This window comes from Hypomesus nipponensis, chromosome 8 (assembly GCF_054491055.1).
Source record: "Hypomesus nipponensis isolate SF chromosome 8, ASM5449105v1, whole genome shotgun sequence".
NCBI lineage: Eukaryota > Metazoa > Chordata > Actinopteri > Osmeriformes > Osmeridae > Hypomesus > Hypomesus nipponensis.
The window spans coordinates 4,404,557-4,431,393 of NC_140368.1; the positions used below are offsets into that span (position 1 = coordinate 4,404,557).

Genomic DNA, 26,837 nt, shown 5'->3' on the forward strand with positions numbered 1-26,837 from the left:
TCTTAAATGGGTCATTTTCGACCTCAGCTGCATTTCTGAGAAGGCTGAGAAAGGGACTTGAGTGGTGTGCTTTACCAAATGTTACTGCCTAGTGAGATCCATAGTGTACCTAATTGACTAAGTTTAACACTGACTGAAAGACATCCTCAAAGAAATGCATCATGACAAAGATACATGCAAACCGATTAGTTTACTTGACCCTAACTTAATCCCTTGAAACGTATCTCTGATTCATGGGTAGAAAACATTTCATTTTCTTTCAAACTCTGGACCGTCAAAATGTTATAGTTCCCCCTTTTTTCTCATTCTCAAGTTTTGTAGGGGTCATAATTGCAGATCTTTCAAATAAATCATTTAGTCCACATTTAGCACCAATTCACTCACCAAAAAGACTTTATTGTGGACAAGTGAGGAATGCCAATGCTAAGGAACAGCCACATTTGTCACATTGCAGAACAACTGGTGATGCCACCCATCCATTATATTAAAATGTAAGTCTTCACTACCAATAAAATGAGGACAAAGAGCAAAAGCAATGTTTACAAAGCATACTGACATACTCCCATCATTCAAATGTTTTTCTTTATCTGAAGCACATGGCAAACAAGTTAAATACGGTAGTCAAAAAAAAAATCTAAAAATGTTTAGGCTGCTACATTTTTGGTGGGTTTAACAATCCAAGAAGTTGGCAGCCATGAGCAGTTCCAGTGCAATCTCAGGAGCGATGGGGAATTCTGGGATCTCTGTGGAGCTGTTGGTGTAACGGACCTTGTAGGTGAAGTACATGCACACCTTGGAAAGAACATGAGAGGGGATCTCCCTGAAGTTTACTTCGTTGGTTTCATTTTCTGCAAACTGCCCTGTAAATAGAGAAATTAGATTTAACAAATGTTTTTAAAAGGAATTGTGTGGTGCTGGCCACTTTAATGTTTAATTTGACATAATCAAGTATGACTGTGGTCCTTTACCAGCAAATCTGCCAATAAAATGACTTGCATAACCTTTTAAAAGTGCAAAATATCCATAATTCTGGAAGACAGATTTTCCATGGGATTATTTGGGTCATTACAGACCATTCCTTGACTGACCACCAAAAAACAGTTTGAACTATGCACTTCTGATCCTTGATTTTCTGATGAACTTTCTTCTCATTTGTATGTCATTTTGAATAGAAGAATCTGCTAAATGAATAACATGTTGATGTGTATGTCTGGTATAGACTTAGTTGTGATTCCTCCCTGCAGAATCACTCACCTGGTCCACTCAACATGGCTTTGATAGTGCCAGAAGTCAAGGCATGTTCTCTCTTCACAATAAATTCATGACCATCAGAAGAGATCAACTTCACGTACATGGCATCTGGCCCTTCACAGCCACCATAGGTCTTCTCTTCGCCATCTGCAAGGAGCAGAACAGACGGGTCTGAGACATTTGTTTAAATGTAAGGTATTCAAGAATAACATTACATTATAACAACTAATTAAGAAGTACAGTTACCGTTAGAATATTTAATCTGAAAGATTTATGAAAAGATTTGACAATCCCTTCAAGTGGACCAAAACTAACGAAATGAAGGCCCTAAACAATCAGAATGCCAAAACATTACTGTACATTACTTGGCAAATGAAAGGTAGTGATTTGGTTGATTGTCACTCACCCATCTTGCCTTGAAAACTTCAGTTCGAATGCCTAAAAACAATAAACCATTTGCCTTAGGAAATGATTTAATTATTGCAGATGTATGCAGTTCAACACAGATACGCCAACGTTTTACATGTGCATAATACGACTTTAACTGGCCAATTTGTTAGTTTGATACGTAACAACAATTTGTAAATTTGTTGTTAACTTAGCCAAATCTCAGAATAGGCCAGGTACAAGACAGCATTACTAGCTAGCATTAACTAACTTTAGCTAATTGCAATGCTACTACTAGCTTGAAGACATACTGAGCAACCACAACTACAGTAGTAAAAGCTTCCCGTTACCTAGTTAACCCACACACCGTTTACTATAATTAAGACAAGGATAGAAAAACAAAGTCGTAAGACATAACATAGGGCATATAATTGACACGTTTAATAAGTCAGCATGCAGAGTTAGCGAGTAAGCCAATTCATTTACTTGCTATCACAATAGATTGTGATAGTTAGCTCAAGCTATCCGCGCTAGCGGACCAATAGCTACAATAGCCATAGCCTGCTCTGTGCCAGCTGACTAGCACTCGAGCTTGACTTGTTTTAGATTTTGACTAAACAACTATTATTACCTTAGCTAGGTATATAGTTATACGACTAATGAATTATGAAAAGCCACATCAAACACACTACGCCTAATGTGATGTCTTAAAATACAGTTTGCTCCTTACCACACAACAATCAAATGTCTTGGATTTTTGCTTTGGCTAACAAGATGCTGACACAGGAAGCAGTTCTATATAACAGCCGTGTGTGAATGTTTGCTTCCGTTTGCGTCGGGCTGGCTCTAAAAATATGACACATTTCTACCTTCAAATACGATCATGTATTACGTGTTGATACTAGGTACTGCTTGTGCTAACAACCTGCCAATGAAGATGAATTGTAAAATATAACATTACAAAAAATGACAATGCAGAAGTTTAACAAACTGCTGCCTAGCCATGTATTGGTTATTCACTGCCTCCTTGTGCTTAAAATAGGTTTTGCAATTCAGAATCAGAATCAGAAAGGGGTTTTATTCGCCATGAAAGTTTGACAAGGAATTTACTTTGGCAGGAAGGTGCATACATTAAACATATATGAATCTTAAAACGATGTGGTCTGACCATACTACAGGTACAAATCACTAGTCGAACACATTTTGTATGTAAAAAAAAGTGTTATCTGTTGCATTATTTGATCTATGAAATGTGTGTTATAGAATACATTACATTAAAGTAATGTACGGCAATATTTGTTACTTTGCTTGATATGACTGTAAACGACTGACAGGCGGCGCCTCTGCTACAGGGGCAAACCTAGTTTTGTCATAGAGGGCTTCACACCCGGCTGACAAGTCGGAGCAGGTGCGGCTGTACAGACACCTTGCCCATCCATTTAGATTTGAAAGGAGGAAGAGTGAAAGAAATGGAGCAGCAATGGATACCATTTATTTATTTATTTTACACTTGATGAATCCATAGGAAAAATAATTACAGTAGCCTAAAAAAAGACCAGTATTTGTATTGGGTAGAATCAAAGGCACCTTTGTGTTGGTCATGGAGGTATGTTATGAGGGACTGATGGGTGTGGTGTCAGTCAGGGAGGTTATGTGGGAAGAGGGAGGAGGAGTCATGTTCAGAATATGACTTTGCTTTGGTCCCGAGTTCTTTTATACAAGAAAAGTGATGACTGACGAAATCTGAGGCCTCCGAATAGAGCTGGAGATATCTGAGCTCTGATGCTCGCTCGGAGAACTGAGCGTGCCTGTAACCTGCGCTGTTTGACCCAGAGGTGCTGAAGGAACATAGCCCTTCCCTGCCGACTCCAAAGATTTTTGAAAGAGTTTTAGTTCTCAAGATCATCTCGACCAATGTATCTGTTGCATTTTGTGTATGTGGGTCTATGTGTGGTTTTGTGTCTGTTAATATCATATCACCGTGTTGAGAAAAAAAAAGGCGTGTGAGGGGATGTCGATTCTTCTCAAAACGAATGTGACGTCTCTTCTTTTACTGTCACAGCGGATTCATTTCATTTACTCTGCCTGCGAGTGAGTGTTACAGAATATTGTTTTTCACCGCTGCCTTCTTGGCTGTGCCTCTAGGAAGAGAACCTTCATGGCATACAGTACACCGCCGTGGCCAAAAGTATTGGGAGCGACATACATTTTGTGTTTGCAAAGCTTGCTGGGCCTTGGCATAAAATGACTGCTAACATAATTTCAGTCAAATCATCAGCACAGGGGAAAGTGTGAACTAGTTCTAGCCAGGTGAAATCACTCTATCATTCTGATTGGATTTTAAGAGCAGATTGACTGCTGTAAAAGATTTGGGACTATTTGCATTTTCGACCCTAAAAAGCTTGAAATGTGCCTTATTGTATTCCAGTATTCTATAGAAACATGTGAAAACATTTAGCTCAAATACTGAACCAGCAAACTTAACAAAACACAACATTTGTCATTGCCAAAACCTATGCCCACGACTGTACACACACTCACGCATGTTAACAATCACTGACCTTCCAGTCCCTTGTTACACCATTAGTGCGTATGATCAGAGCAGCAGAGTGACTGCGGCCTCTTTGATGCCTCCCAGATATGACCCCCCCTACCACTGCAGCTGCTGTACTCTATTCTGGGTTAGCTACAGTGAACCTCTATAATAGGGCTCCCTTTACACACACACATAGACACACACACACACCCATACACACACACACATACACACCCACACACACAAACACACACAACCAATTGCTTGGTATACATACAAACACGTATACTGTGCACTTTACTCACCAAATGAAATCATCCACTCCTTTCACCACACACCCTAATGGACTACCCCCGTGCCACTCACTGAATCAACAGTCTGTGAATGGCTCTCTTGATGCTCTGATGTTGTCTTGGATTTGGTCATGTATTCAAGGTGTATCTGACAATGAATGCACAAAGAGCTAAATCAGTAGCAGTTGGAGGGTGCAAACACAAGCTTTAGATTGCCTTTTTTTCCCTAAAGGGGACCAGGAGAACTAATAAGAAACCATAACTATTGATTTCTGCTATTTTCCTGCAAGGGAATCGGCACCAATGAAATAGCAGTCCGTCGGTGCTTCGACAGGGCAGCTTCAATCATTTTGTATCGCGATATTATCAAGCACTTCAGTGCATGTGCTAGACAATAAGATTGTAGGTTATATGTTCATAAAAATGTGTGTTTAAACCGATAACCATACAAATCTAACATACAGCATATGAAACACTTTGGTTGATAGTACTCTAGGCTCCTATAATTTATGGATTATACTGAATATTTATTCAACACAAAGTATGCTTTTATTTCTGGGTCATAAAATCCCACTAGGCAGTATACATGGTGAGGAAAACTGTCTGTTTATATAGAGGAGAGCAGCCGAGGTCAATAAGCCAATACAAGGTCTGCATATGACAAGTACAGTGGGTTTGACTTCCTGAATGCAACCAGGTCAGTCCTTGACAAGGGAAAATGGGGGGTGAGTATGATCTTAGTTGTGAGTAAAGGGAAAGGTCTGTCACATTCAATCTTAAGATGTGGGTCCTGTAGCCTGGAGCGAGGCACAGGACCCCATTACTCTGTCCTCAGTCCTAATCCCATGAGCCTTTGCTAGACAGGGCTAGTGACCCAGAGCGTGATTTGAGTCCCCAGCATTTTTCCGGCTGGTGGTTGACCGAATTCAAATGAAACATGATGATGTTGAACATAAAAAAAAACAGTCAAATACAAAATTTGCATTTGGTGGTCCTATGCATTAAGTATTGAATTGCAATTACATTTCCAGGGATCAAATCTCAAGGTGTGGAAGGATATTGTGTTTCACTGACACAGTGACCACTACATCATGCCACACAGAACAGCAGCTAGTTACACAGTGATAATTGAAACCCTGACACAAGCATCTGTCATGTCTGATTCTGCGCTTGTCACCACTCATTCAATTAGTTTGAAGTCTGATTGTCATCTCATTTTGAGATCAGTGGAAGGCATTCAATTCAGTCTGGAACTAAGTGATGGGGAACTCTTGTCCATAAGTAAGCATGTTTACTACAATCAGTTTGCCAAGAGGAGCTAAGTATTGAAGATTTTGACAAACACTACAGAAGTTGCCAATGTAAACTGCTTGTATGAGATTTATAATATAAAATAGATTATGGTATCTGTAATTGGGAAACAATGACTCATAAGTATTACATATTAGTGTAGAATAATCATAAATGGACAATGAGTCACCTACTTACTATTACATTAATTGAAATATAGTAAGTATGATTACAATTATGAACGCCCTTAAGTGCACAACAATGAGAGGAGAGTGGCTTTGCCCTGACACTATAGACAAATAAATGTATACCAAATTATACCTGCAGTATTTCAAATTTACATTGCAATAACTGAAGATTCTAGATTCCATATGGCACATGAAGTGTACGTAAAATTTCAAGTGTTTGTCTTTTCCCAGGCTTTCACAATGATGATGAGGTGTTTACATGACAAACAGATGAATCTGACAGCAAAACGTACATTGTTTACTTTACATGCTTTGAGAATACTCCAAAACATTTTCTTTCATATTCCCGTGAGACTGATTCAACATTATTGACATTAGTAACGTGACAACATCCATGGGGGCTAGAGTTTTAACAAAAATAACAGACTATTTTAAGTAGCAGAATCAGCATCAGCGTCATAGTCATGTGTTTTGCTTACTCTATTAAAGTTTGTGTCAATACTGTTTGGTTGCTGAAACTAAAATTGCTATGTGGGGAATGGAAAGTGGATCTCTTTAATACTGATGTCTTAGCACCAGTTTTGAAAAAACATTCGGCACTGATATCCCTTCACTGCTTACATGTCTTAATCCAATTTTAGAAGCACCACCAAGTTGTTTTTTAGTTGGCAGAAGTAGGACTGAGTCTCAGGAGGTGGCTAAAACAACTTGTGAGAAACTAAAACATCCAGGCCAGGACTTGAGCTGCTTAATAAAGTCAACCCACAAAATTGTGTATTTTGAGAAGACTATGTTAAAAAGAGTATGACAGGTGCATTTCTCTTTTACCTTCTATGTTCAAAACATGGCCAAATCTTCCCTTTCATGTCTCAATCAGCATCACACTTTCAACTGCAGTCCAGGAACCTCTTTCTGATCCAACCTACAGTGAAAAAAACTTTTGTTTAGCCACATTCTAATCGCCCCTCTCAACAGTCCAGACTGAAACCACACTGTCACATCTCTGTTGTGAAATGTGACCGTGAGTAGCAGCAAATATTAACACGATGCTGGTCTCCACTTCCTTAGGCCACTCCACCTTGTGGATCAAATGAATCCTGCAGTTCTAAAAAGATAAACACTATACAGTGTTACTGGTATTGGCCGCGTTTCTCTGATTTGTTGAGAAGCTCTAAACGCTAGGAGCTTCTTAGGAGCGTTCTAAGAGCGCCCTAGAACGCTCTTAAAACGCTCCTAAGAAGCTCTTAGCGTTAAAAGCTTCTTAACGAATCTGGGAAATGCGGCCATTGTTATTACAGAGAGCTAACCAATTAATCCAATTACCACAAAGTGCTAATACCAAATGTGAAAGCTAAAGTATCACAAACATTTGATTTGGAGGGACATGTAAAGCAGGATATGGAAGTGTGTTTGATAATCTCACTCAGTTGAGCAGTTAACAGTTATTATCCTGGCGTCTGCTCTATGTGGGAAACAGATTTGAAAAGGCTGGAAGAATATCTATAGCATAAAAAAGTAAAACAACTAAAAGTTTGGTGTACGAGGCATAACGTCTTTATTGTTATACACAGAAATACATCTCCAAAGACTTTGCACAAATCAATGGGGTAACATGAACTTTGAGATATCAAAAGTCTCACACAGTTCCTCGCTTTTTGTAAATTAGCCAAACAAGTATATCTGCCACTCACATTCCAAATGGTACACAGATTACAACCAATATTCTGAACTGTCAAATGTTACCGTGTGTGCATTACATTACCAATTACAAACAAGTTATACCCATTGTTAAAATACAACTGTGCAAATTGTTAGAAAAATACCAACTTATACCAGATTCTGGATTGTGCTCTGTAAAAATCCTTACAAATAGTATATAATCTATATATAAATGTTATGAACATGCAACGTTGCATTTCCCAAAAATATCCCTCATGCTGCCTGTTTGAGATTGTTCAGTGGGTCACCTTTCACCTTGCTGAAAAAAGAGGGAAGAGGTTAAGAAGGAGGGTGTGGACAACAAATTTCCGATGAAAAGGATTATAATAAAGTAATATGTTTTGCTGCCAAATAAAGCTAACTGCATTACCTTGACATCACAGACATCAAACATCACAGTCTGGAACTTTTACTACACAATGTAAATGTCGCCAAGTAAAAAAGAACAGAAAATAATTGGGATAGTCTTCTTCCAATGGTTCTTCATCATAAACATCTTCCTTTGCAGCAGATAGCACAAATAATTGTGGAAGAAATTCATCAACATTTCCCGGTGAAGCAGTCTCCAAAAGTGATGCGCCGAATAATCTACTAGTCAAGAATCACATCTCAAAACAGAATTGCATAAAAAGCAAATCTAACCATTTTTCAAGCCCTTTTTAGTGAAGACTAATATCTGAAAAATAAACCTATGAACAGTATAATTAATAAATAATTAACCTTCGAAGTGTTAACAGAAAATGTTATTCATATTAATCCACATTCAAATTAAATAAATTCATGCTGTAACTGCAACAAAGACCACAAACAGTGACAATGAAGTTGCACGTTTAAAAACAATGATTTTGATAATTGAAACCGTCAGTACAGTTCCTCACACAACAAAATTAAGACGAGGATTTGATTGTTTGAGGTTCCTTCCTCCCCCCTCTTCTTCATCATCTTCTGAGGTAAACAGCAGTGCAGACTTAAAGGCATCACTCTTAACCACATCACCACAGATTCAACCTGAACAAATTCACCAACAGCTTCTTTCATCCAATCCAGTGTTCCCAAGCCCCACACTCAAGCAGACTCCAAATGTCTCATAAAGCAGGTGTTTGAACTAAACCTGGACAACTGCATCAATGGCTCTTCACAGCTTACTTGGTATAATATTGGAAGCAGAGAAGAATAATGAAAGTAATTATGCTAAAAAATCCCATGCACAATAATAGTTTGTGTTGCAATACCAACGAAATATTATAATGTTTATTAAATAAATAACATTTCCATAAGACTTTTCATACACCAGTCACAACAAGCTACTGTAGCTAAGGCCTGTTACCATGTAATTGTCCTTACAACTGTACCAAGTAACACTGTGAACAGTTCAATTGACCCAATCCAGTTATTTTAAAATGAGAGCATTCCTACCTGCTGAATGTAGAAATTAACATAATAGGAGTTAGTTAAATTATTTATTTTGGCAAAATATATAATTCCTCTGACAAAAAAAAATATTGCACATAAAATAAGCATTAAACTCTTAAATCCTTCAAAATTGTTTTGACTTCCAAAATAAATGGGAAAAGATGGGTTAAATTTCAACTGATCCTCACTTGATCACTATGGATTTAGTTCCAAGCAAGGCTTTTTCTTTCTCAACAAGTGGTCTATGACTGCAGGTAACCAACATTCAATGAACAACAACAAATAAACAAACAAACAAACAAAAAAAAAACTATGAAAAACACAACAAAAATGTTGTTCAAACATGCACTGGGAGCATGTCAAAGCAGTGGCTCCTGGGTAATGGTGGGAGGAGCTTGAAAACGTTGCACGGTGGAAGGGTAACAGAGTAAGACTGGCAAGTGACCGCGCTAGCACTGACCGCCAGCATTGACCGTATCCAGTTTCCTGTATCGAGGGTTGCATGCGTGAACGTAGGGCCATCCCAACATCTAAAATGCTTTACCTACAACGACACAGTCCTTTGACCACCACGCTCACGTCTTCCTATGAAAACATCGGGTGGTAAAATAGTAAGGCAGCTGTTCCATCCTGTCAACTAAAAGTGCACCTCCACACTCTTCCAGTAAAGTCAGTCCTGCTGGGACTGCCAGTGCAGGGGGAGTGGCTAAGTAAGCCTCTGCCCCCTGCTGAGGGCAGCACACGTAATGTGGGTTTCAATAACTTCTTAAATGTGTGTATGTTTATATATGTGTGGTGTGTGTGTGTGTGTTTTAAACCATTTTTTACTTTCTAGACACGACAGTTCCCTCCAGCTCTTACGGGAACCGAAGAAGGTGTTTTAACATGGGGACACCGGGCTGTGTTCGGCCCGTGACAGGGTGACTGGTGGTTGGTTCCCTCACAGTTCCTGTGCCACGCTGATTCCCGAGCACCTTCGAATGCCTCCCTGTGATGGCTGGCGCCGTTTGGATTTTCAAAGGCTGGCGATGCAGCTGAATCAGTTGCCATGGCTTCGCTAAGGAGTCAAAACAGTTTCATTTTAACAGACAGGTATGGAAGAAGCTGAATGATTCACAGGCAAGTCCATTTAAAGCCAGCATGTCCTAAGAATAGCTGTAAACAGAATTCAGAGGTACACAATCAAGAAGTAATGAGGTAAATTTTGCTTACCTGAGAAACAGGTGATCATGTCAGGAAGTGGACAAATATGATTGCTAAGCCAATATTCAAAAGCATAACCATGGCAACCAGGATTGAGTTAGGACCCTGCAAGACATAATATTGTCATATAAGAGAGATCACTATCACAATATCTTTCAACAATATTTTCCACTTTTTCAGACTGTTTGCCAGTACTTACGGCTTCCACCTCTACAGCATCTGCAATGTCCATGCTGGCTTTCTTCATCTCTGCGAGGCTCTTTGGCTTTAGGGAATCCTGCTTCCTGAGTTTGGGTTCACTCTTACTGCTGGGTGTGGGCTTGAGAGTGGAGGCTCCGTAGGACTTGGGGGGTTGCGGAGCCATGCGTGCCAGGGCGGCCTGACTGAGATCCTCATCCTCCCCTTCTTCTAGGTCGGGGGGTGGAGGACCCCTCGTAGGGGCCTTGACGTAGTAGCTGTGGTACTGGGTGTGGAGCTGTCCATTCGCTGGGCTCGACACTACCGCCTGGGCCTGGGGAGGGGGCGCCAGAGCGGGGGGGGACTCTGGGGCCTTGGGAGGCTTCGGAGGGGCCTCCTCCTGCCTGGCCGGGGCAGCCTGGGGTGGGGGGGGTTTAGGGAGCTCCACAGTGGATGCCCTCTCGTCTTTACTGACCTTCCTGCTTGGACGCTCGTCCTTGCTGGTCTTGCGGGTGGGTTTCTCCTCTTTGCTGGTCTTGCGCCCTGGCTTTTCCTCTTTGCTGGATTTGCGGCTGCTGGTGCTGTTGGCGAGCTGCGCTTTTTTCTTGGAGTGGGGCGAGGGGGGAGGGGTTGGGCCGGGGCTGGTGGCTGGGGGGGTGCCTTTGCTGTTGGAGGGGGGCGATTTCGAGGGGGAGTTCTCCTTCTCCTCAGGGGCCTCCGTGATCTCTACAGGGTCCATGAACTGCTGCTTGATATAGTCAGGACCTGCACAGTAGAGGGGTGGAGGAGGGAGAGGACAACTATTCAATACACATATGCACAAACACGTTCAACCCAAACGGACACGCCCAGGTGTGTTGGTTTGTAGGATTCCTCCTCCTCTTGGTTCTTCTCCTCGCTCATCCTTGTGGTTCTGTGCTGTCACTCATCATGGTTCATGTTTGTGTCAGTCAGTCAGTCAGTCAGTCAGGTGACTAGTTTCTACCTCTGTTCAATATTATTATATTAATATTGATCTTGCCATTTTCCCAATATATTTTGTTTGTTATCATTAAGACCCAGCTACTAAGAATGTCATTGTTTTCTGAATAAATGTATGCCAGGTAATTTAACAATAACATTTTGACTTGAACATTCACAAGCACATTCACTCCAGTGTACTGCAAACAAATAAACCACTACCCATAAAATACCTCCATACACAAACAAAAGTGCACGTACACACATTGCATTACCCCAGTTTGGGATGTAGGATGACATAAGAGATCACTAATCCTTGAAAGAATGCCAACTCATGTCGTAATCTCCAACACAAGCACTGCCGAAGAACCCAGATTAGAAGGGCAGAGCTATCTGCTATTGACTTCTACTGCCTGAAATAAAAGGTTTTGGAATATCTACTGTTGGCATTGTAGTACTGTTCATGGGAAATCCAAAACAGCCTCAACTAATGAGTAAATAACACGTCAAAGTACATGTCAAACCACAGTAACCCCAGTCAATATCCATACAGCTATACTGTAGGTAAAATGAATGGATTTACAAGCACTGGTGGCTTTGTAAATGTGAAAAAAAGACTACAGAAAGGCTTATATATATATACATATTTAACACACACATCAATAGATCACACAGCGCAGAAATCACTAAGTCCCCAACAAGGTTTACTCTAATCATTCCATTTCATCTCCTATCTGCAGTATTGCACCCTAATAAGCACATCCCTAGGGCAAGATGCAAGTGTAGCGAACCAAGTGGAGATCAAAGAGAGAGCAGAGAGAAATTGAAATAGAGAGATGGAAAACAGGGCGAGGAGAGCGAGGACCAGCATGTCATTAATGTAGAGGCACAGACTCCAGCCAGGCCAGAGAGGAGTCTGCAGGCCCGTCCTCGCGACCCCACAGTCGTCCTTCTCTCCTTTCACCAGCCTCTGTCTCACAGGAGAGACCTCTCGTCATATCTGTCTGCACGCTGAACACGGTGCGCTGATATACACTCATCTTCAGCATCAAGAAGAGGATCACTACGGATACAAGGACTTGACATGGAGGTGCTGCCTTCACACCATATTCATGCAACGCTGGCAGACAGGAAACACAACATGTTCAGAAACATCATTCGTAGCAATGCTGATCTGTCCTCTTCTGTGTAACATTATTTAGCCAGAGGTCTTGAGATAACCAGGAAAAGTGATTATTTCCCCCCCGACATTCTCCCTGAGGCAAGTAGGGTGAAGTGCCTTGCCCAGGGACACAACGTCATTTGGCACGGCCGGGAACTGAACCGGCAACCTTCTGATTGGTAGCCCGATACCTTAACCACTCAGCCACCTGACCCCTTCCGTGTATTAGTTTTGGATGTCAACATGTTGGAAGCACCGTTCACATTTAGCGGCCTTCATTCCGTGGGAAGATACATCTCTAAGAATCAGAGATTAATTGCTGATGACCCTCCCCCTTGAGGAAGAAGAAGCTTGTAAAGTACACACAGGCTGAGGTCTGCTAAACCTCTCCCACCAGCAAATCCGACAACTCAATATCACTTAAACCAAAATAATTTTCCCTCTGCGGGACATTCCTAATTCATTTCATAACAGCGACAGTCCCAGTAAGACCCACTACAAAGAGACAGGGGCCTTTCGAACATCCACAGGGATTAAAATATCTGGTGAGTTTAATTTCACACCATAACTCGATAAGAGGGTTGGCTTCATGGGCAGTTCCATACACTTTCTGTTAGGAGACAGAGACCTATGAGGGGTTCCAGGCAGCATTTTCTGGATATTTTCAGCATTACCAGTACCATCAGACTGCATAGAGAAAGAGAGAGAGAGAGAGAGAGAGAGAGAGAGAGAGAGAGAGAGAGAGAGAGAGAGAGAGAGAGAGAGAGAGAGAGAGAGAGAGAGAGAGAGAGAGAGAGAGAGAGAGAGAGAGAGAGAGAGAGAGAGAGATAGAGGGGGAGGGAGAGAGAGAGATAACTGCAGTATTGGCAACCAGTCAGAGACTTTGCACCGCCAGCCATTTTAAAAGCCACAGACACAGCTTTTCGATATAAAAATTATTGTCTCATCATTTCAGAGTCACCTATAACAATGTAGTTCATTGTACACTGTCTTTTTTTCAACAAGGTTTTAACTTACATCTAGAAGCACTGGTGAGTGGTCTGAATAGACATATTTGCTTTCAACCTGGTACTGTACAACACCTAGTTGCTATGGTACAGGCTATAACTACAGTCATTTGCAGTGCCAAACAATGGTGATTAGTCACTTGGAATGTGTTCTAGAGCCCCCCCCCCCCCCCCTCCCCCAGATGGCCCCTGCACATCTTTATCTGAGCTGTGATCAATCTCTGCTACCAAAGAGGAATTCCTTCAAGTGGGAAAAGATACTGGTAATGGCCAGAGATAACTTGGTCTTTCTGCTGCCCTGCCGACATAGAGTACAATTCTAAGTCTAATAAAGGATCTACTCTAAAAGCTTATTTTATTTGTCCAGTTTAAGCACTTTTGCATCTGACACAGTTCAACCTCAAGCTGCCTCTCTCTACTTACTGTCTTTATCTATCCCCTTCATCATCTCTATGGCATTATTATAGGACAAGCTTTTGTTTCAGCTATGGATGCCAGCTACGTTCAAGCTTATCCGGAGCACATTTCCACTCCAGTGGAAGCGTAGCCAAACATAAGCACACAAAAACACACACCCAAGCACACACCAACACACACACACAGTCAGGACACAAAAGGCCTGGCGATGGTTAGTCCATGTACAGCACACCCAGTGCCTTTGTCACCCCAGATGACCTCAATCTAAGAGGAACGAACAAGCGGGACCCTAACAGGACATGTGACTGGACGTGTTTTACACAGTTCGGGGGAGGGGGGGGGGGGGAGGACAGAGAGGAGGAGTACCGTGAAGAAGGGGGTACAGTACCCGCATCCCATCTGTTGCCTTAGTGAAGCCGGCTGGGGCTACTGCATCGGCTGCCCTCACGTACATTTAGATAAGAGGCACAGCGTGCAAACATCAAGTCGTCAGAGCGGAATAACGCAGGCCGTCTCCTGGCGGTGAGCAGGGGCCGGCCAGAGGAGAAACATTTGTACCATCTTCACCATGCTTGAAATATAGCAAGTGACAATCAGCGGACAGACACAGTAGGACCCAAGGCTGTGGATGTTATATGAGTCACAGTGCTGGGTCACTGCCAGGCTTTACATTATGTTTCCTCATAGTTACCAGGACCATGTACACGCAAGAAACTGTTACTAGCTTCAGATTGTACACAAGCTATATACTGTATCAAGAATCTTACCATTTAGTTTGCTTTCAACGTTTTTGAGTAGATACATGTTTTTTGGTTTTGAGCAAGCTATTAAATGGCCCGTTCATACAGCCTCATTTTGTACCTCTTTCTCTCTTGTTTATTTTTATGTTTGTCGCAATTGAGATGCAGGACTCAATTCGTTTCATCTAGCGAGGTCTTTTCTTTCCTTTGTGCACCGGCAAATGAGGGAGCTGTCATTGTTTGGCAGATTACACACGCATAAACTCTTTCACACATTCACACAGTACATGCACACGAACAATCAACAATGTACCATGCTTCCTATGCAGATTATTCTGGCCCCTCTAATCATCACACTTGTTTAGCTTGGTCATTGTTCCATTTCTCCTTTGTTTTCAACAAACAGATGGAGAGGAGACTGGAGTTGGTCTCGCATACAGGGACATCTGAAGAAACATGGAGAGCAGGAAGGGTTAATGAGGTCTTTCTGATTGGCTGTTCTGGATTTCTAGCATCAGCTATAAGAAGCAAGACAATCAAATACAACAGGGTAGGACACATCTTACCTGTTGCACTGAGTCTCATAACCTCTGAGCTAATAATATTGCATGCACTTGATTCTAAACAGACCTATCTAGAATGCGACCAGAATTTCTGAATATACACCAGCAGCTGGTCTCATCTTTAGACTGGTGGCCTATTGACCCTGTGTGTGTGATGTATGGCTGAGTGTGACCCCTCTAACCTGTCCGTGTTTATGAGGCCACCTGACCATGAGTGTACCTTGACTAGGTCAAAATGGGCGGGCTGAAAGTGCATTTCAACCCCCTCTCCCCCCCCACTCCTCCCTCCCTTTCATGGGTACTGGCTGAAGGAAGGAACAGCTGCTCTGCGTCAGCCGCAGAGAGGGTACAGCGAGAGGGGGGCAGAAAGAGGGGGGCAGAGAGAGGGGGGCAGAGAGAGGGGGGCAGAAAGAGGGGGGCAGAGAGAGGGGGACAGAGAGAGGGGGCAGAGAGAGGGGGGCAGAAAGAGGGGGGCAGAGAGAGGGGGACAGAGAGAGGGGGGCAGAGACAGAGGGGCAGAGAGAGAGGGGTACAGAGAGAGGGGGACAGAGAGAGTGGGACAGAGAGAGGGGGGCAGAGAGAGAGGGGCAGAGAGAGGGGGGCAGAGAGAGGGGGGCAGAGAGAGGAGCTATTCCAACCCTCAGTGCACTGGGATTCCAGCAATGTCTCCATTAGGCCCCAGTGAGCACACATCGGCTCCAAATATAACCCAATTAACGTCACTCCATAAACCAGTCCCAGACCACCTCCACTACCCCCCTTCCAGGGGGCTGTGTGCGAACCAATCAGAAAGGTGAGGGTGTTTTCCTAATGACCCCCTCTTCACTTTTGGGCTGCTCATGTCGAACTTGGGCGATAATCTGCCATGAGTCTGAAATGTAATTTACAAATGACAAGGGTCTGGACCTGTGTTTTCTTTGGAGAGTTATTCTAAGGGAAGTGAGAATGTTTAAAGTTTGGATGCAGACCACAAGGAATCTTGTGGGATTAAACTGGAGTCAATGGAATGTTTAAGATATTTGTGAAAAGATGTGTGACGAAATAGTAAATATACCTGGAGTTTACAGACATTAATGATATTAAAAGTCAAATGTAGGTTATCGTCAGTGAAGAATCCAGGGTAGGTTTCCTTTAAGGGTAGTCTGTACTCCTCCTACTGTTCAGTTCCTAGTATTTTGTATTTTTCTTAAGAGCAAAAATGGGTCAAACTGTAAATAGGGGACCTCATTTACACCAAACATGATATGACCTGCCAAACTAGAACAGATGACCAACCAAACACCTAAAACTAGGGTACTGTACACTCAGATTCTGATACACAACCTATGCTTCCTCTGGTAACCAGCGCTGACAATATAGAAGTACACTCATTAAAGGACCCAGACAGAAAAGCTCGGGTAATCATGAATAACTGTTCCCCTCTTAGTCTAACAAGAACGATGTCCCTTTATTCAAGGCTAGGTGCCACGTTTGGCACGGTGTGTCCGACCTGCAGCCACATCTCACATGCTGTCCTGCACTGCCCAGTGTGATGACACAGCTGCCCTTTCATTCATGATCTGACTTAGAAGACAAGGACACGCTCTCTGTGGTGAGTCAACCTGCAGGGGCTTACCGAGCTTCCAAGCATGACTGCCTTTTTCCACAACACAAACAAGCGGACAGACCCTGTCCTGGCACCCCCAGCTGGGGGTCTCTCAGCCAGCGTTTAGGGACATGCTTGAATGGCTTCCATTGTCAATCTATTAGTCACCCACTATTTTATGGCATCTATTGGCAGTGGGCCATGCTAGGCTAGCTAGCTGAGGACTAAATATACACTACGGGCTCAAGAGAATGCAATGCACAGTTCAGAGAGGTGATGGAACTGTGGGTCAAGGGATGGATGGTCAGGGGGAGATCGAGAGGGAAACCATCGACTGCACTGTTCTTGCTACGTTTTTACGCATCAACTGCATATCCTGTTTTTCCCCCATCGCTAAGAGATGATGTCTCTTCTGTTGAACTACTATGTGTTGAATTCACACTTCCCTGTCTATCCTCATCAACACCAACCTCGTTCACGCCCAAGGAAACCTCATCCAGACAATTTATATAGTATAGTGTTCAGGCATTTGCTTGTAAAACTCATCTTCCCTAGTAAAGGTACAAATAGAGTTTAGTCAACCCCTTTGGTGCTACTGTATAGGATGCCATTCTGTCTTTGTTACCTCAAAGTCCCTATAAAAACTGCATGTATTCTGTGTGAAACGACATCTAAAACAGAGAGAAATGTATGGTTCGAAAATGTAATCTAGAAGCTCACTTGGTCTAGCCTGTGATACTAAAGGAACAGTGGTTTTCTGTCCATGAAACTGTCCCAAATAAGCTTCAGCCATAAAGGCTCTGTTTTTCATCCAGCCACAGACACAGTCGTTCATTGTGGTCTTAGAATGCCTCCTCAATGGTTTTAGATGACATGCCTTAGGAGGGCCAAGCACAGGCCTTACAGCACGGGACAAAATCATTACACAGCGTTCACAGAACAGCACCACAGATGAATCTCCTGACATAGAAATGCAAGGGACCGTCAGATAGAACTGTCATATCATGCAAATAGTATTCTGTATCCCACGATTGACAGACAAATGACAGTACTTTAAGCCGTCACTGATTTGTAAAGTGGCACAAACTGTAAGTGTAGCCCTTAAATTCGGAGGCGATGCAGAATCTAGTCTGGATTGATCTGTCTGCTTGACATTAATGCTTGTCTACTTGTCGGGGTTAAACACACTTGTTGGTTAGACGTGCATCAAAGTGCACTATATGTGTTCTCAAGTAAAGTACCAAAAGAGCTTAACAGCTAGATCTCCGTATTTAAGGACATTATAGTGTGATGTAATATGCCATTGATTGAGCTGGATTTTGACACCAAGTAAAAATGATCTTAAAGACTTGTTTGAGGATTTTGGATCAGTATTTTGAAATAATATAATTCCATGTACACTTATCCACAGTGTTAAAAACATACGCAGAAAAATACCTACATTTAACTACAATTTTACACATCTAAGAGTCAGCATCTGACACGGTTCCTCCCCTCTGACTTGTTTCCAGGTCTTAAAGACTTGTGAAATATAACACCTGCTGCCCAAAACCAGCACACCTGCAGGTTGCATTTGGGGCCAGGCGTGTTGGCAGTGTATGTGACAGGAAGGCATAAGAAACCAGTCAGTAAACAGAGGCACTAAGGTACAGGAGTAAATCCTTTTAAGATTGTTGCATTGGGGTCCGATTTCTGGTGTTCATTACACCCGACCTGGAGCTGAAATCGGGTGCTCATTTTGTGATGATTTTGACTCTCTGCACTCACCTTAACACTATACTATACTACTATACGATATGTTCTTATAATGAGAGTTCTATAAAGACATAACGTTTATTTACACTGATAGAGGTGGGGGCTGTGAGTGTCTGTGGCCGGTAGTTGACATTCGCATGTTAGTTTGTCCACAAACAACAGCTGCAGAGCAGCAGAACAGTTACCTGGTTGGTGGAAGTTGGGGGACAGCTCCCTAGCAACAGCCCTGGCGATGTCGGAGTCCTGGCAGGCAGAGAGAGCGGCCTGGTCTGCTGCCTCGCTTTTTGTCCTGGCATGGGCAGTCCTGGAGACACACACACACAGGGACAACCTGTCAGCTGGAACAGCAATGGCACACACACACATTACACTCTTTAAGGACTATGCACTTTGACTCAGTACATCAGTTTGTACCTCTGAATCTAAGACAACCCAGGACCTCTTTCCCTGTTCATCTCTCCCTCTCTAACCCCCCCCCCCTCCTCTTGTTCTGTCTCTCTGCTGTATCTGTCCCTCCCTGTGAGGGACAACCCAGCACTCGGAGCCCTCTGTTGCTGCTATATCAAATCCAAATCCTACTTTCCCAAATGGAGTCGAGCCCAGGGAGCGTCCCACCAGCCCAGGGAGCGTCCCACCAGCCCAGGGAGCAGCCCACCAGCCCAGGGAGCGTCCCACCAGCCCAGGGAGCAGCCCACCAGCCCAGGGAGCAGCCCACCAGCCCAGGGAGCGTCCCACCAGCCCAGGGAGCGTCCCACCAGCCCAGGGAGCAGCCCACCAGCCCAGGGAGCAGCCCACCAGCCCAGGGAGCAGCCCACCAACCCAGGGAGCAGCCCACCAGCCCAGGGAGCAGCCCACCAGCCCAGGGAGCAGCCCACCAGCCCAGGGAGCAGCCCACCTTCCCAGGGAGCAGCCCACCAGCCCAGGGAGCAGCCCACCAGTACACATACACTCACACACTCACACAAACAAACACACAGGCACGCACACTCACACAGGCTAAAACCACAGGTATTCCGACACTAGTTTAAGGCCAGAAATGTCCTGAGACCATACGAGTAAATGCCATAAATTAAATACTTGGTAAGGCATGGATGATTCAGTACAGCAAAAGGCTACGACACATGGGGGAAAGGGACGATGTCATATCAAACAACGTAGGGCTAAAGTCGAAACAGGCGTAATGAGTTTTGGGATCATGGTGGGCTTAGCATTAGCACTGAGAGGCATTACAGGAGCACACCATGGCGAGATGGTCGTTTACAGACAGACACTGCGGGCTGACCTGCTAAACAAATCCCTTGAAAACCCCAGTGAGATTCCATACACAAACACACACACACATTAGCACACACATACACAAGCACACAAACACACAAGCACACACACACACACACACACACATAGACAGTATCCTGCGCTAGCTGAGGACAGGCTACGCATTAGAGGGCATAGAGGGTTTTTGCCTTCTCTGTCCGCAGTCCATTTCCGGAAGACCTGCAGTCATGACGCAACATGACACGAAAGGCACACGATAAACGCCATGAAAAACAGTGGATTAGACCTTCCTCAGGGCTTCACAGCCACCGCTCTCATGGCAGGAGAGTTACAACACAGTCACTCATCCCAGTGCAACAGAACCAAGCATGACTGGAGAATACAACCAGTAAAATCCTCGAGTCATCCTCGGCTACGACTGGTGCAGATGCTGCGTGTACAGCAGAGCGGTCTGAGGCCCAACTCAACCTCATTCATCTCTCTCTCTGCATCTGTCCATTGCTTTCCCTCTCTCTGTCTCAATCAATGTCATCTTTCCCTCTTTCCTCTCTCTCTCTCTCTCTATCGCTCTGTCTCTCTCGCTCTCTCTCTGTCTCTCTCTCTCTCTCTATCGCTCTGTCTCTGTCTCTTTCGCTCTCTCTCTGTCTCTCTCTCTCTCGCTCTCTCTCTGTCTCTCTCTCTCTCTCTCTCTCTCTCTCTCTCTCTCTCTCTCTCTCTCTGTCTCTCTCTCTCTGTCTCTCTCTCTCTCTCTCTCTGTCTCTCTCTCCTCCCTTTAATGCCCCCACGCCCAGTCATCAGTACCACCAACACAAATGGTTCTGTTCTTGACTTCTCTTCCGTCCTTGGACACTGAGGAGTCTTGTTTTAACGACACCCAGGGACAGAGATGCATTAAAATGTATGAGGAGCCATATGCCAGGGCACAGCCAGGCGGCTTCCTCTCCAGAAATAAGCTTGCACCCTGGGACAAAGGACACACTTACACAGCCCTGGACACTCCGAGGCCAAAACAGGACACACGCACACACGCACACACACAGGCACACACACACACATGCACACACACACACAGGCACACACAGGCACGCACACACTATCATTCCTAAACAGACATAGGCCAACATATGCAAACACATGCAAAAGCGATCTATTTTGAAGTGAGATGAATGACCAGCCATGTGGTATTTTTGCGACCATGTACTTTACGTGTGTGTCCCTGGCAGGGCTTTGCAGGTCCATATATATGAGAGGGAAAGTCAAGGCCTTGCAGAGGAAGTGTCTGGGGCAGGCCCAGGGCCCCAGACAGGCCGTCTGGTGAAGGAGGTGATGGACATAGGAGAGGGAGTGAAACGTTGGGCAGAAACGTATGGGGGGAAAGGCAGGGTGTGTGGGGGAATGGGGGGGTGCGAGGGGCAGCTAGACGCCAGTGAAAATCACCTCACACTTCCCAGTGTCACACTCTCAGACAGACAGAGAAATCTAGTCCCCACTTAGAGAGGAGACACCGCATTCGCCATAACGATCACACATGTCCCAATGTGAATATACTATAGTTGTGAAATATCAGTGAGATATTAATAATAAAAGAAATCTGTTCAAGTGTGCTAAAACGCTCCATGTCTCTCTATGTCTCTCTCTCTCTCTCTCATGGGGATACAGTCAGTGTCTTAGGGCCTGCCCCTAAAGACTCGGGGGAATGTAAACCTGCTGAGGTATGCAACTCAGCCCCTCTAATTTTACTGTAGGGTTCCATTTCAGCCCCTGCATGCGATGAGATGCGCTCTCTTTTTGGGCTCGCAGTAGCCTTGTCTGCTGCAGAAGTGTGTGTGTGTGTGTGTGTGTGTGTGTGTGTGTGTACTGCCCCCATCGTTCCTCGGGTGGTGGCCTATTTGAGGAATCTCTCTCACATATGCTGACACAGTTTGCCTCCCCCCTCCCTCCCCCTCCATTACCCCCACCCATATCTCCCCCTGTCTTCTTGTCACTCACCCCAGCAGTCCAGGGAGATGGAATGTACTCTGGTACTCTGGTTCACAATGAGATAAGATACAGACCTGAAACACAAACTGGAAACCTTGACCCTGTCCTTCACTGCAAGTCCACACAGTCCATAGCCCCCCCCCCCCCCCCCCGCCCCACACACACACACCCCTGTCCCCCAACTTTTTAAGCTACCAAACATACTCCACAGAGATGCTGAGCTGGATCAGTTCAGACAGACAGAGCTACTGCTACACATGTTGCTGAGATTTGATGCCTTCGGTAGTAAAAATCTCCCCGCAAACGTCACAGAAACAACATGTGAGAGCGTACATTTATAATTATACAACAAAACCTTGTTAGTGCTGTACTGTGTGCACCAATTATCATGGGCATACCTACTGAAGTTGCTGTGAACTGTTTTACAAGCTCCAGTGGCAAGCATTGTGCATCTGGTCGAAACACAGAACAAACCTCCAGGTGTTGTCTTTCAGTTTCACACTCATTCACAGGGTTCAAAGAAGCAGCCAGATTACGTCTGCACAAATTAGCACTTAGCTTGCACATACCTTTTCAGCCCCTAGGCCTGGTATTGAATTACTAACTGGTGTTAATTCTGGATTACTTAACCATGACTAACACTCTTGGTGGTTAGCAGAACCTGACACTCAAATGATTCTGTGATGATGACAAGAGCACATGAATCTTTTAATGGAGTAGTGAGCTACTGCTGGTATTAGGAGAAATCAGGCTGGGTCTTGGTTTAAAGACAGAGCTGTACTCTGTAACTCCAGAATAGTGTCACTGGTCATGTTAGGACATGTATGTATTTTTATCATTGAATAATACTGTTGAATGTGATGCCACCAGGCTGGAAGTCATATGCAAGGCACAAAACATAAAGATTGGATAAAGGATTTAATGCATAAATACTTCAATGTCATAATCGTGACACAAATGATGTGAACTTTAGCTAGTGACAAAGGCAGGTGTCTACCTTTGAAAGGACAAGGCTCTGTGGTGGAGTGATAAATCCACAGTGAACATCCAGACATCCTAGAGAGGGAGAACCGACCCACCATGGAGCAAAGAATGGGAGGAAAAGGAAACAATGCATGTCTGCTAATGAACAGGTTGGTCTGATTAAAGAAGGAGGGCAGGGTAGGAATAGTAGGGAGGGGGGGAGGGGGTAAAGACGTAGAGGGGGGGGGGGGTTGCACCACCTAGCATTCACAATACCTTTGCCAGATGCCAATCTGACTTTACTGAATGACTATTATGTGCATGTTTTATTTCCCCCCTTAGGATTAAGTCATTTTTTAGTAATAGGGAGTCAGGTGGCTGAGGCTGGAATCGGGCTAGTAATCTGAAGGTTGCCAGTTCAATTCCTGGCCGTGCCAACATGACGTTGTGTCCTTGGGCAAGGCACTTCACCCTACTTGCCTCGGGGGGAATGTCCCCGTACTTACTGTAAGTCGCTCTGGATAAGAGCGTCTGCTAAATGACTACAAAATGTATCTTACCTCAGTGATATTCTACCTGAATAGCTGAGGTGCAGCATGAACACAACAGGCCCAGACACAGCCCACCGCCAGAGCATCAACCGTCGGCTATCCCCGATCAGAGGACTGTGTGCAAACAGCAGAGACCAGGTAGAAACAGATTTACAGAGACAGATGCTTCTCTTTTCTGGGAATTGTCATAAGATTGAGGAGAATCAACTTTGATTAAATAGTGGAAACCCTGAGCAGCGACATCTCTGTGTGGATTACTGACCTAATCTCTCCTGACCTGGCTCTCTGAGGGAGCAGGCACTCAGCACTCCGTTTGAGAACACTTACCTGGATGCCAGTCACGCAATCAGGTAGCTATGAGTAGGAGTGTGTGTGTGTGTGTGAATATGAATCTGAACACAGTCAATTCCATCTCGAGTTTGTCGTCTCGCAGCAAGTATGTGCTTTACATGGGATTCATGCTAGAAAACAGAAAATAAGAGTGTTGAAGAAAGTCTTCTCACGCATTAAAGCAGCTCTGTGCGTGTGTGTGGGTGTGTGTGTGTGTGGGTGTGCGGTGTGTGTGTAGTGCATCACAAAAACGAGTCCTGAAATGAAAGTATTTATATATCAAATATTCAACAACCAACACATTTAAATAATCCTAAACTAAATCATATGGTTCTAATGGTGTTTTTACATTTAAATGATCTTTACATTTAAATGAAATCAATGACGTTGGAGTGTCTCCATGTGTGGGTGTGTAAAAAGACGCCACTGTGTACTGTACGTGTAAGTGTGACCAATCAGGGTTTGTCGAGAGAGTGACATTGAATCACATGTCTCTCCTTGTCAGGAACGTGAGGCTGCACTGTGGCAGGGTGTTCATCCCCAGATCTGGTGCACGTTGTCAAATCTGGGCTGTCCTGGTACCACAGCTGTCCTGGTGACACAGCTGTCCTGGTCACACAGCTGTCCTGGTCAAACTACTGTCCTGGTGCCACAGCTGTCCTGGTACCACAGCTGTCCTGGTCACACTACTGTCCTGGTACCACAGCTGTCCTGGTGAAACTACTGTCCTGGTCCCACAGCTGTCCTGGTCACACTACTGTCCTGGTGCCACAGCTGTCCTGGTCAAACTACTGTCCTGGTGCCACAGCTGTCCTGGTCACACTACTGTCCTGGTGCCACAGCTGTCCTGGTCAAACTACTGTCCTGGTGACACAGCTGTCCTGGTACCACAGCTGTCCTGGTCAAACTACTGTCCTGGTCCCACAGCTGTCCTGGTCAAACTACTGTCCTGGTACCACAGCTGTCCTGGTACCACAGCTGTCCTGGTCACACAGCTGTCCTGGTACCACAGCTGTGCTGGTGACCCAACTCATTACCAAACACTGGAGCCTAGCAGACTTAACAGCTGAGAGAAATGCAGAAGTGGAGACCACAGACGACATGTTGTCTTTAACCTCCAGACAGATGAGGATTGACAGCTCCAGTCTTTTAGAGTGTCAGCTTCACAGGTGATAACTGGGACAATGTTCTACGACTGTTCTGTTTACAGAAACAAAGCGAGACGGCCTTGTATTTGGACCTGGATGAGGCTTTACTTGCTACTGTGATCCGAGCCTAACAGACTAAGCTCCCTCTCCCTCTCCCTCTCTCCCTCTCTCTCTCTCTCTCTCTCTCTCTCTCTCTCTCTCTCTCTCTCTCTCTCTCTCTCTCTCTCTTTCTCTCTCTCTCTCTCTCTCTCTCTCTCTCTCTCTCTCCCTCTCCCTCACACACAGACACACACACACACACATATACACACCGACAAACACCCACAAACATGCACAAACACCCTTTGCAGTACAGTAGTGTGACTGCTATGGTAATAGCTTGGCAAGACCTATAGAGGATCAGAAAACCAGTGAGTATAAATCATTATGATGAGCAGGTGTGCTTGCACCATTCATATTCCCATAGGTTTATCAACAGCTATCAAATACACCTGTTGAACAATTCTTCCCATGCTATGTTGATGTTTTTCCTCGTTTAGGTATTTTTCTGTGAGCCGACGGAATCCTCAAACATCAGATCTTTGGGTTGATTGGTCGCCTGGCGAGCAGAGCGCTCTGTGAGTAAACATGGCGTGAGCTCCCCTCGCTTGCTCAACAACTCCCTGCTCCATTAATGTGGAAAACCAACCTATCATACGGCTGACGAGATGACTGGAGCCGTCGCCATGGAAACCATCAGAGACACTTGGGCGGACGGTTTTAACCGAGGCATCTGGCTTGTGTTAACCAAGCTGCCAATGAAGGAACCCACATTTGCGGTTGCGGTGCATGTGTGACCTCGCACACGTCGTGAACAGACATCCTCAACACACTCCCTAACACACGTCACATTACATTTACATGTATTCATTTCGCAGACGCTTTTATCCAAAGCGACTTACAAGAAAGTGACTTACACTCACTGACCACACAGTACATCCATCAGACCTGTTTACAATACAAACAAACCCTAGATTTGTTATGACCCGGGTCATGAAAGGGCTTTAAGACACAACAATGTCAAAGTAAACACACCCAGACACTCACACACAACGGTGTGTGTGACTCAACTACAGGGTGCTACATCCGATGCACAACCTGCAAGAGTAAAGGTCACATTGCTTGGCAACCGCCTGAACTCGAGGTAGTTTTAATTGCAGGCTGTGCACAAGCTCCTCCCACCTCCAGCATATCTCTTACAAAGTCAAACATCAACATAATTTCGATGCAGTAGAGTTGTGATGGGTGGCAATATGTTGTCCATGATGTTCTGTGTCTTTATAGGGAATCACACCTCTCTGTCTCTCTCTCTCTCTCTCTCTCTCACACACACACACACACAATTCTCTGGAGGACGTGTTAAACATTGTGTCTCTGGGGTCCACGGTTGACAGAGGATGAAAGCGCACCGCCTCATTAGTGACTGTGACAGAGAAAAGAGACGAATGTAACAGCTAGCTCACTGCACTATCTCCAGCAACCCCTTCACCCGGGGCAACCCATTTTGAACATCCAGGCTCACTCACTCACACACACACACACACAAGCTTTTGAATAATGTAGGAAAACACTGTGCAGGAGCTCTGATTTGTAAAGCAGACGAAGGCAGAGAGACCAAGCAGGCACTTGAGCAGAACACAAGAGGTTGTTCAATTTTTAATCACTGCAGGCTAGCTATACATCTGTTTCTTCCTTTGTCAAAACACTTACTGTAGTAGCCTGTCTGAACAACTCATCTCTCACCTGTTAACCGCCGGAGCGGGAGAAATATCATTCTCTGAGATATGACCAGCCCCCGGGCCCTGCCATGCAGTGTAATGGTGTTTTAGTGAAACCCTATCTCCCCTGCTTCTGACATAGACTAGCGCTCGACACGCAGTCACACACAGCAATCTCAGAACGACC

At 44.4% G+C, this 26,837-nt stretch overlaps 2 protein-coding genes across 5 annotated transcripts in view; both read right to left on the reverse strand.

Moving 5' to 3' along the window:
• Positions 1–375: 375 nt before the first annotated feature.
• Positions 376–6,953, reverse strand: eloca (elongin C paralog a). 4 transcript variants are annotated; one of them, XM_084703459.1, is made up of 5 exons: positions 6,774–6,953; positions 4,480–4,615; positions 1,658–1,689; positions 1,353–1,398; positions 376–860 (listed from the first exon to the last, which is right to left on the reverse strand). In XM_084703459.1, exons 2-5 carry the CDS (start codon positions 4,490–4,492, stop codon positions 670–672), a joined length of 282 nt encoding a protein of 93 aa, XP_084559585.1. In that variant the 5' UTR covers positions 4,493–4,615; positions 6,774–6,953; the 3' UTR covers positions 376–669. The 4 variants fall into 4 exon arrangements, with proteins under 4 accessions (XP_084559585.1, XP_084559583.1, XP_084559584.1 ...); XM_084703457.1 differs by lacking the exon at positions 4,480–4,615 and having other exon boundaries at positions 1,255–1,398; positions 6,774–6,940; XM_084703458.1 differs by lacking the exon at positions 6,774–6,953 and having other exon boundaries at positions 1,255–1,398; positions 4,480–4,596.
• Positions 6,954–7,476: 523 nt separating this feature from the next.
• The window catches only part of jph1a (junctophilin 1a), a 28,221-nt gene continuing 8,860 nt past the window's right edge, over positions 7,477–26,837 (reverse strand). Inside the window, exons 4-7 of the mRNA XM_084702838.1 lie at positions 18,832–18,950; positions 10,480–11,222; positions 10,290–10,385; positions 7,477–10,134 (exon numbers count right to left, since the gene is read on the reverse strand). Of these exons, the coding sequence (XP_084558964.1) occupies positions 10,305–10,385; positions 10,480–11,222; positions 18,832–18,950 (943 nt within the window). The 3' untranslated portion in view covers positions 7,477–10,134; positions 10,290–10,304. The remainder of the gene's footprint in view (positions 10,135–10,289; positions 10,386–10,479; positions 11,223–18,831; positions 18,951–26,837) is intronic.

Excerpts from the sequence above, each read along its gene's own strand:
- eloca (XM_084703457.1), bottom strand. Across the intron at positions 861-1,254 it reads AGCCATGTTGAGTGGACCAG|GGCAGTTTGCAGAAAATGAA; the intron begins GTGAGTGATTCT and ends CTCTATTTACAG.